At 42.2% G+C, this 15,871-nt stretch overlaps 1 protein-coding gene across 2 annotated transcripts; it reads right to left on the bottom strand.

The window, feature by feature from the left end:
* Positions 1 to 203: 203 nt before the first annotated feature.
* On the bottom strand, positions 204 to 15,596 carry LOC117811248 (G-protein coupled receptor 4-like). Of its 2 annotated transcripts, XM_034681417.1 has the most exons (4): positions 15,526 to 15,596; positions 2,418 to 2,604; positions 1,425 to 1,600; positions 204 to 1,320 (listed from the first exon to the last, which is right to left on the bottom strand). In XM_034681417.1, the coding sequence occupies exons 2-4, from the start codon at positions 2,589 to 2,591 to the stop codon at positions 795 to 797; spliced, it is 876 nt and encodes a 291-aa protein (XP_034537308.1). In that variant the 5' UTR covers positions 2,592 to 2,604; positions 15,526 to 15,596; the 3' UTR covers positions 204 to 794. The 2 variants fall into 2 exon arrangements, with proteins under 2 accessions (XP_034537308.1, XP_034537309.1); XM_034681418.1 differs by lacking the exon at positions 15,526 to 15,596 and having other exon boundaries at positions 2,418 to 2,769.
* Positions 15,597 to 15,871: the final 275 nt, after the last annotated feature.

The raw sequence follows: 15,871 nt of genomic DNA, 5'->3' as shown, positions 1-15,871 counted from the left end.
ATGAGATGTTCTTTGCTTATATTCAGTATATTTCACTTCTAACTGTTCTGTAGGAAGTTTGTTTTCAAGTAGTTTTTGTATCAAGTATATTTCAGTTACCCTTTTTGCAGTGTACAGGTAGCCTCTGCACAGTCCATGTGTAGTTTTGTAGAGGTTACTGGATTTATTTCACTTTTGTGTCTGCACTTGAAAGAAAACACACATTTACACATAATTCATCATGTGATTTATTTCTGTGCCATGAAGAACATTTGAAGATGGAAGCGTATGAGTTGAAGAAAGGGGGACGTTTGTCCGTTGGTGAGCACTGATGCTCTCGGCCCTGCGTAGACCACTTTAACCCATTTGATCAATTCTGCCCCAAACCAGGTTTTCACAGACCTTTATCAGAAAGCCTCACTCTACTCTGTCAAATGCCTTCTCAAGTTGAAATGGATAGAGATGGAAAGTTACATTAGCCTAGCGCTTTTCTTCTGCTAACTATCAGTAGTAATCAGAATTGCCTAGCAGCTGTATCACTGCGTCTGTTAACCGACTCCTGGAGTGGGAGGAGTCATGAAGCTAAGTTCTGGTTGCTGCAGAAGTAAAAGATATACTTATTAAAGATCCACAAGTGTGTGTAGCTAGTTTTCATGCTTTCAAAGATGATTAACAACATGACAAACATGGTCCTTCTTCATGCACATGCTAAAGGTTTTGGATAGACATGGATGTACATTTTGGATATACTATGATTCTAGAGTACATTTGCTCTGTTTTCTCTTCTCTCTCTCTGCCTCCTTAAAGCTTTCTGTCTAAATGTCGTCAACAGTCACTGCTGATGTGGTGGGATCATTGCTCTCCTTTATGCAACCACACACAGAGGCCAGACAGTTGCCCATGGTCTGCTTTCTGATGAAGATATACAGGAGCAAGTCTGCAGGAGGACTCAGTCTAACAAATATACCGGACGTGTAGTGAAACATTGAAGAGTAAAAGCCAGTCGCCTCTAACAGGAACCTAATAATGATGGGCAGGAACAGCAGCGTGTAAATGAGCAGCACCACCACCAAAGTTCCAACGATTCGTCGTTTCTCATCAGAGCGGACTGAGGCGGTAGAAGAGAGGGCTCTGAGGGTCCTGACCAGGAAGAAGATGAACAGTGGGAAGGGGATGATGAGGATAATGGGGAGTACTATTACACCAACCGTATAAGTAACCCAGGGAAACACAAAAAGGAAATAAACAAGAGGGAAGGCCCAGACTACGGCACAGACCGCTATAGAGATCTTGATGGTTCGTTTGAATCGGTACCACAGTGGGTGGACGATGACCAGGTACCTGCAAAACCAGAGGGACACACTGTCTTTGAGGAGGTGCAGGAACATTCAGAAACATGATTATCAGACACTGTAGCACTACACACGGCTTTAAACAGACCTTACCTTTCCAGTGAGATGCACACCATGAAGCCAACACTCGACAGTAGACTACTGTTGTAGACATTCACAGCCATGAGAGTCTCATGATTTGACACAAGTGCGATCATGCAGCAGAGCTGAATGATGTCTGAAATGAGAAGGTTGATGACGTATATCGGAGCAACTTGACCCTGGCGTACCTGCAGAAGAATAGAGGTAGAAGTAAACATCACTCTCTGCAGTAACAGCCATGATTCATCAAACTATGACTCTCATGACATCCTGGCATTTCACTGTATTCAGACTTTGACCTGTGTTTCATGCTCTCATGGGGAGGCACTCTGACCCAGTCAAACAGGAGCACAAGGCTGAAGTGTGGGTTGTGTCATGTTTGCATTCAGAAGCTGTACCTCTATAACTTTACACACATTTCAGGGACTATCCTGAAACTAATGGAGAAGATGATTTTTCACTAGTGAATAATGTTTTATGTGAACTATGTATTACACTGAACTAACTATATATATCTATAGACACTTCAGACATTTCACAAAAAATCCATCTCTGGTTAATTTAAGAGTATCTTTAATGGTGAGGGAAAGTCAGCCTCTGGAGACCATGAATACTCACAAAGTGTAACACTTCTCCATAGTTTTTATTCTAGTTTTTAAAACACAAATGTTGAGAACTGATGGAATAGACTATGTTTTACTTATTCTTTGCCCAAAAGTCATGAAATAAAAAGTAGGTTGGCTTCATCCTCTGACGACCATGAACGCTGACAGAATAGAACACTCCTTTGACCTTTTTTAATCAAACTTACTGACCAAGTTTAGTGTGTTTTGCTGTTTCTTCCTCTACAGTGTAAGCAGAAGCATTCTGCATGTGTATAAACTCACATCATCTTTGGGTTGATATTAAAGCTAGCACCAAACCCAGATCCAGATCCTCTACAGACAAGCACACAGTTCCACAGAAACATGACATAGACAGTAAATAAAGTCACAAAGTACATACCAGAGAGGAAAGAGCATAGATGGTCACGAGCACCAGAGGAAGGCCGATACTGATGACTATGCACATCACAACATATTCTATGTAATACATTCCTACGTCATCCTGAAGTCCTGTGAGGTTTCTGTCATCGTAGTAGTCTGTGTTGTAGGTGGTGTTATTGAAGCCTGCTTCCATTCTTCAGTGTAATCTAAAGTTATAGAGATCAGGAAAAATAACAGTTAGTAAAAAGCATAGTGCAGTAACATGAATAACATGGTCGTCACTAAACACAGCATTTCATCTCCTGTGCGGTATCCTGACTCTCATGTGATCCAGCTGTCGAACAGGTATGATATATTTAAACTGGACGAGTTTCCCTCCTCTGGTTTCCCACTCATGGCTGACCGCCGTGAGTGGGAAACCAGAGGAGACTAGTGCCTCCTTGCTCTCCCCCTCAAAGCCTGTCGTGGGCCAGAATGTCGCCCATTTCCAGCCATTCTCTGCCAAACTTCACCACGGCTCCGCAGGGCATTTCCGCCAGTCGCTCATCTGGCTGTGCTCTGTCGCCGCCGCCTATAGACTCGACTCCGGCCGTGGCTTCCCCTGAAGTCGAGCTGCTTCTCCTCCATGGGTGTTCAGTGCAAACCGGGCTACTCAAACTGCTTCAACCAGGATGAGGCGCCGTAAGATGCTGAAGGAGGCCGTGATCAGACGCTACGTGGATCTCCCTCAGACGGGGCTTCTTCGCTCTTGTTCACCTGGGCTGTGCCCACAATCACAACCGCCGTCCCTGTCTCTGTCCTCCAGCCCCGACAGCTCCCAATCATCGCCCCCACGTCCTCTCATTCCCCCAACAACTCTAATTATCAGCGACTCCATAATAAGGGACATCCACTTCTTTAACGCCATCACTCGGTGCTTTCCTGGAGCTACGGTCCCCGTCATCCTGGACAATCTGCTGGACCTCCTCCCCTCACTCCTGCTGACCATCAAAAACATTGTCCTTCATGTTGGGACGCACCAAACGCACCAAAAATGATTTGAACCTTCTTTTAAATGTTTTGAAGGACTCTGGAAAAACGTTTTTTTATCTCTGGCCCCATCCCTACCCTCGGTCGCGGAGCTGAGCGATTCAACCGAATCCTCAGTCTTCACACCTGGCTCCAATCCGCATGCAGCTCTCATGACCTGTCTTTTGTGGACAACTTTAACCTTTTCTGGGACCGTGCAACACTGTTCAAACGGGACAGAATTCACCCCAACAGACGGGGTAGCCGAATGTTGTCAGCAAACATTCTGCATCAGGTCCACTCTCGACACTCCGAATGACTGTCTGCAATCACAAAACACAGGTACACCTGCTCCTGTCACTCACTCCTCCCCTCAAAACTGCCTGTTGTTGTCATCTGGAGTTACCGCAATAGCCCCACCTACTGGTTCAATAGTGTCCATACATGTCCAACCCCCGTAACAACAATCACAGGAGTTGTCCCATCTGTTAGAATCACTCACACTACCTCACCTCACTCTGTTGATTTCATTAAAGCCATCATCTCTGCTCGCTACAATACTGTCAAAAGAACTACAAAAGGACCAAACAAGAACAACCTTACTACAGTACACATAAACAAGCACTCCTCTTCATCTCCAACTCAGACAGAAATCAACATGGCACTTTTTAATCATCAGGGCATTAACAGAAAAATCTCTCTGTATAAATGAACTCATCACTGATTACAAACTGGACTGTCTTTTTCCAACTGAGACTTGGCTGGGCACAGATGCACCTGCCACACTGCTAGAGGCCTGTCCACCCAGCTACACATTTTCTTTTTGCTTTAGGGAAGGAAAGAGGGGTGGAGGCACAGCCTCAATTTTTAAAGAAACAATGAAGGTAAGAGATGTGGATTTGGGAAGCTTTAATGCATTCGAATATAATGCAAGCTTTTTTAACGCCAACCCTAACTTCCTTGCTGTGACTGTATACAGAGCTCCTAAATGATCTGTACCCCTGTTTTTAAGAGAATTCTCAGAACTACTGTCAGTCATTCACACTACCCATAATGCCTGTATCTTAACTGGTGATTTTAACATACTATACATGTCGACAATCTGGCAGATACCAGAGCCAAAGAGTTTTTAGAATTGTTAGAATGTATGGGTTTTAAGATAAGATACTCCTTTATTCATCCCCCAACGGGGGAAATCATGGAGTTACAGCAGCAAACAAGAAGGTGTACAGTACAAGAATTTAACAAGAATATACATAGAAATAAAATGTTCATCAAAGACGACAGCTTGGCAGTAATTTTCCTATCCGCCACCACCTCCACAGGGACCAGGACTTTGAACAGTTTTAATCACTGCCTACCAAATTGCACAGAACATAGTCAGAAAACGCTCCCCCCCCCCCCCCCCCCCCCCCCCCCCCCCCGAAGTAGCCACAGCTCTCACATCACAAATATCAAACTACAAAAATCATGTCAGACCGTCAGCCTGTGATGACTTAGTCAAGGATTTTAACAGTAAAATGAAAACAGTGCTTGATGCAACTGCTCCAATTAAAACCAAGAAAACGACCACAAAAAAGGTGGTACCATGGGAAAATGACCACACAATGAACCTCAAGAGAGAGTGTAGAACTGCTGAGTGCAGATGGAGAAAAACAAAACTCACTATACATCAAAACATATTTACTGAAAAATTTCAAAACTACAATAAAGTAATTCGAACATCACGACAAGCATACTTCTCAAACCTCATAAACACCAACATCCACAACCCCAGACTTCTTTTAACGTATCATTGATTCACTCTTACACCCCACAGTCAACAACAGTGCTCTGCTTTCAGGTTCCAAATGTGAAGAGTTTGCTGGCTGCTTCAGGGAGAAAGTACTCAACATTAGGTCTGGTATCTGCCAACAAAACATGCACACTGCACTTTTACCTGTACCACATGTGCCATGTGATGACAAGTACGGCTGTTTTGACCTGGTTGATGGTGACACACGGAGAAAAGTAGTAACAGAACTGAAACCCTCCACATGTTCCCTTGATCCCATCCCTACCTCTCTCTTTAAAACTGTTTTTAATTCTGTATCTGAAGACATACTCACCATAGTAAACTACTCTCTACAGCTGGCTGTCTTCCCCAATGATTTTAAAACCGCTGTAGTCAAACCTCTTTTAAAGAAAGGGAATTTAGACATTTTATCAACTAGCAATTTTAGACCAATTTCAAATCTCCCATTTTTAAATAAGATTTTAGAGAAACTTGTTTTTATTCAGTTAAATACCTTTTTAAACTCAAATACCAAATTTGAAATGTTTCAGTCAGGTTTTAGAACACATCACAGCACAGAGACCGCCTTACTAAAAGAAGTAGATGACATTAGAAAAAACCTTGACAACAAACCTACAGTCCTGGTGCTACTTGACCTCAGTGCTGCTTTTGATACTGTTGACCATCAAATCCTTTAAAACAGATTAAGTGAGCATGTTGGCCTGTCCGGTAGTGTTTTTAAATGGTTCACATCCTACCTCTCTAACAGAAATTTGTATGTAACAATCAATAATCAAAACTCCAAACATCATGAGGTTAACTGAGGGGTACCACAAGGATCAACTTTAGGACCCCTACTTTTTAACTTGTACATGCTTCCCCTGGGCAGTGTCATCAGGAGACATGGCATAGATATCCACAGCTACGCTGATGACACTCAGCTCTATGTGGCCGTGTCTCCTGATGACACTCAGCTCTATGTGGACGTGTCTCCTGATGACACTCAGCTCTATGTGGACGTGTCTCCTGATGACACTCAGCTCTATGTGGACGTGTCTCCTGATGACACTCAGCTCTATGTGGACGTGTCTCCTGATGACACTCAGCTCTATGTGGACGTGTCTCCTGATGACACTCAGCTCTATGTGGACGTGTCTCCTGATGACACTCAGCTCTATGTGGCCATGTCTCCTGATGACACTCAGCTCTATGTGGACGTGTCTCCTGATGACACTCAGCCCTATGTGGACGTGTCTCCTGATGACACTCAGCTCTATGTGGACGTGTCTCCTGATGACACTCAGCTCTATGTGGACGTGTCTCCTGATGACACTCAGCTCTGTGTGGATGTGTCTCCTGATGACACTCAGCTCTATGTGGACATGTCTCCTGATGACACTCAGCTCTATGCGGACGTGTCTCCTGATGACACTCAGCTCTATGTGGACGTGTCTCCTGATGACACTCAGCTCTATGCGGACGTGTCTCCTGATGACACTCGTGTCTCCTGATGACACTCAGCTCTATGTGGACGTGTCTCCTGATGACACTCAGCTCTATGTGGACGTGTCTCCTGATGAGACTCAGCTCTGTGTGGACGTGTCTCCTGATGACACTCAGCTCTATGTGGACATGTCTCCTGATGACACTCAGCTCTATGTGGACGTGTCTCCTGATGACACTCAGCTCTATGTGGACGTGTCTCCTGATGAGACTCAGCTCTGTGTGGACGTGTCTCCTGATGACACTCAGCTCTATGTGGACATGTCTCATGATGACACTCAGCTCTATGTGGACGTGTCTCCTGATGACACTCAGCTCTATGTGGACGTGTCTCCTGATGACACTCAGCTCTATTTGGACGTGTCTCCTGATGACACTCAGCTCTATGTGGACATGTCTCCTGATGACACTCAGCTCTATGTGGACATGTCTCCTGATGACACTCAGCTCTATGTGGACATGTCTCCTGATGACACTCAGCTCTATGCGGACGTGTCTCCTGATGACACTCAGCTCTATGTGGACGTGTCTCCTGATGACACTCAGCTTTATGTGGACATGTCTCCTGATGACACTCAGCTCTATGTGGACATGTCTCATGATGACACTCAGCTCTATGTGGACGTGTCTCCTGATGACACTCAGCTCTATGTGGACATGTCTCCTGATGACACTCAGCTCTATGCGGACGTGTCTCCTGATGACACTCAGCTCTATGTGGACGTGTCTCCTGATGACACTCAGCTCTATGCGGACGTGTCTCCTGATGACACTCAGCTCTATGTGGACGTGTCTCCTGATGACACTCAGCTTTATGTGGACATGTCTCCTGATGACACTCAGCTCTATGTGGACATGTCTCATGATGACACTCAGCTCTATGTGGACGTGTCTCCTGATGACACTCAGCTCTATGTGGACATGTCTCCTGATGACACTCAGCTCTATGCGGACGTGTCTCCTGATGACACTCAGCTCTATGTGGAAGTGTCTCCTGATGACACTCAGCTCTATGCGGACGTGTCTCCTGATGACACTCGTGTCTCCTGATGACACTCAGCTCTATGTGGACGTGTCTCCTGATGACACTCAGCTCTATGTGGACGTGTCTCCTGATGAGACTCAGCTCTATGTGGACATGTCTCCTGATGAGACTCAGCTCTGTGTGGACGTGTCTCCTGATGACACTCAGCTCTATGTGGACATGTCTCATGATGACACTCAGCTCTATGTGGACGTGTCTCCTGATGACACTCAGCTCTATGTGGACGTGTCTCCTGATGACACTCAGCTCTATGTGGACGTGTCTCCTGATGACACTCAGCTCTATGTGGACGTGTCTCCTGATGACACTCAGCTCTATGTGGACGTGTCTCCTGATGACACTCAGCTCTATGTGGCCGTGTCTCCTGATGACACTCAGCTCTATGTGGCCATGTCTCCTGATGACACTCAGCTCTATGTGGACGTGTCTCCTGATGACACTCAGCTCTATGTGGACGTGTCTCCTGATGACACTCAGCTCTATGTGGCCGTGTCTCCTGATGACACTCAGCTCTATGTGGACGTGTCTCCTGATGACACTCAGCTCTATGTGGACGTGTCTCCTGATGACACTCAGCTCTATGTGGACGTGTCTCCTGATGACACTCAGCTCTATGTGGCCGTGTCTCCTGATGACACTCAGCTCTATGTGGCCATGTCTCCTGATGACACTCAGCTCTATGTGGACGTGTCTCCTGATGACACTCAGCTCTATGCGGACGTGTCTCCTGATGACACTCAGCTCTATGCGGACGTGTCTCCTGATGACACTCAGCTCTATGCGGACGTGTCTCCTGATGACACTCAGCTCTATGTGGACATGTCTCCTGATGACACTCAGCTCTATGTGGACGTGTCTCCTTTTATGTAGGGTTTAACAATTTTATTAATTACTTTTGCAATTATATTGATTTAAATGTTGCTTTATTATTTCATTAATTTTAACTTTTTTATCTTATTCTATTTGTATTAATGGTTTTCTTGGTCAAGGCTTTCCTTTTTCACTTTACAAAATGTTTTCTTTAGAAATATTATTTGTGTTCAATATTTGAAAAAAATACAAAAGGAGGTTTAAAAGGTTCCAAATAACACGGGCTATAAAGATGGAGTCTGGGGTTTGAATCCCACATGGAGCTAAGAATATACAGCTTACATTTTTCACACTGAGACAGGTCAAGTTTCTTTTTCTGGATGATTCCTATTTTAGTCTGATCCAACTTTTTAATATTCATACTGCATAGTACTGTACACAAACACAACAAGCTTTTAGTTTACCTCTTCAAAATAATGCGTCTGCACTGTTTATTGTCATTTTTAAAATATTTATTGATTAATGTGCTGAGAAAAATAATCCAAGATAAAGCTGCAGGTGGTGATGAACAGGCCCTGGCACTTTGGTGTGCAGCAGCTGTTGGTTGTGCAGCAGCTGTGACTTATCACCAGAGGGTGGTGCTGTCACTACTGAATGTATATGTAGAGCTGTTCAGGTCCAGACTATCAGCTTGTGTAAATGTTAGCACAGAGAACAGTCTAACACTGGCTTTAACCCTTTAAAGGGCACTCATTGAAATACTTTGAAATTCAAAATTTCAACCCTAGTGTTATTGGAGGACATAACAAGACTATTTAACATTTGTGACATTTTTAAAAATGTTTTATTTTCATGTAGAAAATCGAGGTCAACGAAGTTACCAAATATAGTTCCTTGCCCTGTAGTGGTAAAAAAAAAATCAAAGAATAGTGTATATGAGAAATACAAGAAAAATCATGTCTGGGTGAAAAGAACATTTATTTAACAACGTTAGAACATGAGAACATAACATAGAACATGGAGTGGGGGGCAATATCCAGGTTGCAGGTGGGTGTGACAAAGTTAGGGTCTGTCAAATCATCATCATCGTCCTCTTCATCATCGTCACTGATGGCAGGGTGGGCTGGCACAACAACATTCTCCTTCCTTTTGCCATAAAACATCTGTGCAGACATTGCGTACCATTTAGACACACACAATAAAACAGAAATTGTATTAAAATGTATTCTTTATTTATTTATATTATTTCATCATCAGTAGGGCTGCAAGTATTGATTATTTTACAATTATATATCAGTTTATCAGTACCTATAGGTGCACTTCACGTCACCTCAGGTTTCTGTTGAACTGTTTCTTACTACATTTGTGCGCTCAACTCTGACACAAGGAGGGCGTATGTCCCAAAATGTATATATCATACTAACTCTAGTTATTACTTGAACAGGGCGTATGATCAAATATGATGCCTACATTTTTCATGCCATAATTGCACTTATTTCACCAATTTGTCCCCAAACAACACACGTGTCATCACTTAGCACAACTAGTGTAGCATAAAATGCTTGAGTTTTGTCAACTTACCATGGTTTGTTTTGATGTTGCACCTTATTTACTGAAGTGGGCGGAGCCGGTAATGCATCTTTTTCCAACTTCAGAGTATAAAGAAAGTTTTTAGTGTTCCAGGACTCTGCTGATTGGTCAAATTCCACGTTGGGGCATTCTGTGACGTAGAGTGATTTTTGCTGATTGGCTGGGTGTAAATCACATGCCTCTCAACCTCACTGTAAAGTAGAGGGGGGTGCCATTTTGGGTGTGTGTGGAAGTTACCAAATATGGTTCCTCACCCCATAAAGGACAGCAGGTGGGCCATGACTGAGTTATCACCTGTGTTCACGGAACGACACCAACCCTGTTAGATCAAACACTGTGTGGAAAAGTTGGTGTCCGTATTCCCACAGGGTGGCGCTATGACTGCAGTTGGAAATCTGCATATAGTTGTGTTCATTTTTCAGATTTTTCAGCAGTCACAAAGGGAGTACCTCAAGGCTCGATTTTAGGTCCAGTTTTGTTTACTATTTATATTAACAATGTTGTTTCTTCTTCTATGGTAAATGGTAAATGGACTTGTACTTATATAGCGCTTTTCTAGTCTGTTTGACCACTCAAAGCGCTTTTACATTACTTGTCATATTCACCCATTCATACCCATTCACTCACTGATGGTAGAGACTGCTATGTAGTGAGGGACCATCAGTGTTAGCTAATCTCATTCATTCACATTCACACACCTCTGAACAACAGAGGGAGCAATTTGGGGTTCAGTGTCTTGCTCAAGGACACTTCGGCATGTGACTGCTGGAGCTGGGATCAAACCGCCAACCTTCTGGTTGATAGACGACCGACTCTACCAACTGAGCCACAGTCTATATGCTGATGACACTGCACTGTATTGTTTTGATGATTCTGTTCAACTTGCAGTCAGTCATTTATGAGACAATTTATAAGATACCCTGGATGACTTAAAGCTAGGGATGTAACTCCACACTCAACCCACGATTCGATTTGAATTCCCGATTTTTGGTCCACGATACGATTCACTCACGATTCTCTAACGATTTTCAAGAAAACTGGATTGAACTCAAAATTTAAATAACTATTATTTTATTTCAGTTCTCAGATATGGACAGTTGGGGTATATATTTGTTTTCTTATATTTCTTTGTAAACAAAGTAATCCTTTTTCATTTTTAAGGTGTGTTGTTACTAAAATAAAACCACTGCACACTTTTTTTCAGCACCTTGAAAAAAAAACTAAAATCACCGTACAAAAATACCTTGTTGGAAAAATTCAGAACAATTATAGAGAAATTGGAAATGAAAAATTCCCAAATGAAAGTATTAAATATTAAACAAATAAGGTCAATCTCTTTAAATTAGGGATGTCAATTTCAAATATTTTCCGTGATCAATCTTTGGAAATGTTAATGATCAATTATAGTTTCATCATTAAAAACATGTTTTCCATGTCAAAAATAATGACAAATGTGTTTTTTTCCCCTAAATCAAATGTTCCTTCACGATACAGTGTATATTACTGACGGTATTAAACAGCTAGGGATCAAAATGTTAACACACTGAATATCAACGTGAGGAGCAGGCTTATAAATAATCTCTGTGGACGCATAGTCATAGGGCCCGATCTACTAAAGGTTTGCGTGTATAAAAACACGTGCTAACTTGATAGCGCACGCAAAGCTGACATACTAAGCGGGTGCACCGAGGATTGCGTCTGTCAAATGAGCAAAATAGCACACTCTATCCATTTAGCGTGTTTGCCTTCATGAATATGCAGAATACATGTAGATCATCAGAACGTGCAAAATACTGGGAGGAGGAGATGCAAATGTAATCATTTAGCACACGCAATGTGATTTATCAAACCTGAAGCAGATAGTGAGCGCTGTTTTTGCGTCTGTATTTAGCACATTTGAAAGGCAGGTGCAAACTGGCACAGCGTTACGCACACATGGCAGTCACAAAAAGGAGCCATGCCATATCTCCTGTCGAGAAACTCCTTGTAACACTTCATTTTATTGTGATAGAAAGACAATAAAACCACACAAATTCAAAGCAGTTCAGCACCACGGATAGCGACCGCATCATCCTGACACCCACTTAAACTTTTTCATATAATGAGAGCACAGTAGGTCACTGTATCAACAGATATAAAGTTTAGTCAAATTGGCACAGCGGCTCACATGTTCACATACAAACAAAAAATCAATATGAAGTACTCGGCCTACTCACCACTGTTTGGATGAGCCTTAAGCTCCGCAGACTTGTCCGCGGTGCGCTGTATGTCCATTTTCTTTGCTCTTGCTCAATGAACAATGTGGCAAGTATACTCAGTCTCTCCTGTCCCACCGTGCTCCTCAAGGGGTTTTTAATTTGTTTTAACTTGGAGAATGAGCGCTCAGAAGTTGTGCTGGAAGTGACGGGAAGAGTAAAAAATAACAGGAGGGCGCAAACCTCACTGCTGGGTGGTTGACAATGAGCATTTTTGCCACATCCCTAACATACTTTTGCTTTGGTATCTGGTCCCTGAAAGAGGTTCTAAAATAAAGCAGTTGGTCAGGGAAGCTGGGGGCGATGTCCAGACTGTGGTGCTCACTAAGCCATTTAAGCTGGTGAATCTTTGGGACAGTTGCTGGATGATGATATCAAGACAGGCATTAAAAACGTTCACCCGAAAGTTGCTCTCTGCGTCAGTGAGGCGACGGTCTTCATCAAAGTGACGCCTAACTTGTCTGGCCCTGGTTGTTTCAAAACTGCGATTGACTTCCCAATTAAGTAGCTAGAGCAAGAGTGGCAGACTTTTGAACTGATTAAATGTGTCCAATATTAGAGATTTTATTAAGTTTATTAAGTTTTTCCTTTTTTCTTCTGCGGATATTTTGCCATATTCTTTTTATTTCATCGGCAGATCTTCTGTTTTTTCTCACAGCATTCACCTTTTCACAGGCCTGATAAAAACGCTGAGATGTCTCTGCTGGAGTTCACCGATGTGTTTATTTGCGTCCTCCACTAAAACCTCCAACTCCATGGCTTCAAACTTCATTTTTCCTTCACGGCCACTCTGCTCTCCAAATCTATCCATGGGGACAGCTGATTTAGCACACGCAAAATCCTAATTTAAGGGCGGTTCGTTCCACTTTTGCACTTGTTATCATTTGCGCACGCAATCATAGTAGATCACCCGCAACACGCCCAGAAATAGCACGTGCAATGTTTTAGTTTGCACACGCAATGAAGCGCTCATTATTTGAGATCTTAGTAGATCAGGCCCTCAGAGTGAAGACTCAGAGTACAACATGTGGATTTACTGCAACAGGACAACTGAACAGAATCAGATTTCAGACTCACAGGGTCCAGTTTTCTCCTTCTTATTGAGAATAATAATAATTTAAACGCAGTAAGGTGTCAGCCAGGAGCGAAACCGGGTCAGAATCAGTCCAGGGGTGGAGAAAAAAAGCGCTCGTGGAGACCTGTCACTCAGCCGCAGCCCCCAGCTGAGCGTCTCCGCTGTGAGCAACACCTTCAGTCAGCTGATTCTGAAACATGCTTTAAACTTCAAACACCTCCACTCAGCGAGTGACGAGAGAGCAACGCAAGAGACTTCATGATGTTGAACAAGCTGAGTATAATGCATAAAGGGCCTTCTAATGTAAGCCCTAAGAAAAAGTAACGTTGAAGGCCTTAAGGTGACCAAAAATGGGCATTGCTTTAAACTGATATAAATATGTCATATATTGATGGATCATTCCAATTTTTTTTTTTATCTTTTAATTAACTTCAGAATTAATGATACATACTGAATATTCACTAATATTATAATTAACCCTTTAGTTACCACGTGTTACAGTGCCAGAGAGGGAAATTTAGGGAATGAAAAAACACTAAAAATCGATTATATCCCGCACAATACAATGAAAACTGGAATTCTGTTTTTAGGGTCAACACATTTTAACATATGTTGATGACTCACAACAACACTAATTAAATGACTGCATTTTTTTGCAAAGTCATGTTTTTTATCAAAAAGTCTCGTTTTTTTTTTTTTAGAGCAGGGTTTGTGCCCCTAGTGGACAAATGGAGAGTAGCATGAATTTGGCGCTATCTGGTGTTCAATGGTAAAAATCGAAATTTGAGGTCCCTGTGATTTGGTTCACAACAATGAGTAACTTGGAACATTTTTTTCTGATGTTGTAGTTACAGGATAAAAAAAAAAATGTTTGAATGGGTTTCAATGGCTGCTATTTTTGGCTTAAGAGCACGAACGTGAGTAAATGAGTAAACTGTAAGACATTAGACTTACCAAATCATATCTGTAAAAAATTTGTAAATTTACCCAAAAAACTCCACTGTCTTTAATATCATGCCCCAAGCTTAGAAAAAAACACCAAACACAACAGGCCAATATTGCGAATGACAAAAATGGGCAAGGGCTTACAGAGGGTTAAAAATGATATCCCGATACAAATTAAGTTGTATCCATTTTAATCCACCCTTATTTGTATCGATTTTTACCAATTTTCGATATATCGTTACATCCCTTCTTAAAGCTGGTACTTAATGTGACAAAATAAAAGTGATGCTGTTCTCCAGAGCCAGAACAATAGAGCAGAATGATGTAAGTATAGTTACAAGAACAGGATTCAGAACTGAGAGAGTCACAGAATCTAAATATCTATGCATTGATAAAAACCTCACATTTAATATTCACATCAGTACTCTTTCAGACAGACTCTGAGAGGAAGAGGGCTGTGGAGGCTGTTTTCATGTCAGTCTTGGACTACGGGGAAATAATCTGTTGAAACACATCTTCCTCAACCCTCAAACGCCTCGACTCCATTCATCACTCTGCATTAAGATTTAAAACAGGTGACCCCTATAACACACATCAGTGTGTTCTGTACAATAAGGTTGGCTGGTCCTCTCTCCAGGAGAGATGGAATATTCATCACCATCTTTTTATATTTAAAATGACCACCATACCTCACTGAACTTTTTAACTACACAGATCGTTTGTATCAGACTCACACCTCAAACCAGCTGCTTCTACATGTTCCTCCATTAAAACATCCCATAATTCCCCCTCATTAGTTTCATGTTGGGGCCAAACATACAGAACAGACCATGTGAAAATGAATAATGAGGAGAGGAATATGTCAAAGGCTATGAACAACATTCTAGGTATACAGAGCTTATATGCAAATAGATATATATTCTTTACTTTTTGTCTTTACAATCACACACTGGACATCATCCCAAATTAAACTAGAAGATAGAAGCATTACAAATGTCATTACTGTAACATTCATTTTCATGCCTTTTTGTTCCTCTTCTCATTCTTTCACTGACGTTTCTGAAAAGATCACAATATTAACTCTGTTGACTACTGAAGGATTCTAAAGAGTCCAGATCTTACCTGAATGAAGTCCCTGCTCTGTGTCTGATGTTTCTCTGCTTCTCCACCGTCTACAGTGATCACTTTAAAGTATTACGTCCACCAGGTTCCTCAATTTATCTCTGGTCTCTTTTAAAGAAGTCAATAAAATGATTCAGATATGATAATGTGTTTTTTGAGGAAGAGATTGCATCACAAGCACAAACCATGTAGTAAGTAAAGCAGAGGCCTTTTATCACATGAGTTTCATGTCCTCCTACAAAGAGACAACCCAGGAAATGTACTTTATTAGTTAATATATATTACATCCTTTTAAAGTGTGTGTTCCACTGAAAGCTGAAGGCAGGGGTTTGTATAAGAGGTGCCG

The sequence above is a fragment of the Notolabrus celidotus genome, chromosome 4 (genome assembly GCF_009762535.1).
Source record: "Notolabrus celidotus isolate fNotCel1 chromosome 4, fNotCel1.pri, whole genome shotgun sequence".
Classification (NCBI taxonomy): Eukaryota; Metazoa; Chordata; class Actinopteri; order Labriformes; family Labridae; genus Notolabrus; species Notolabrus celidotus.
The sequence above is the reverse complement of the archived record's forward strand: the minus strand, read 5'-3'. Positions and strand labels throughout refer to the sequence as shown.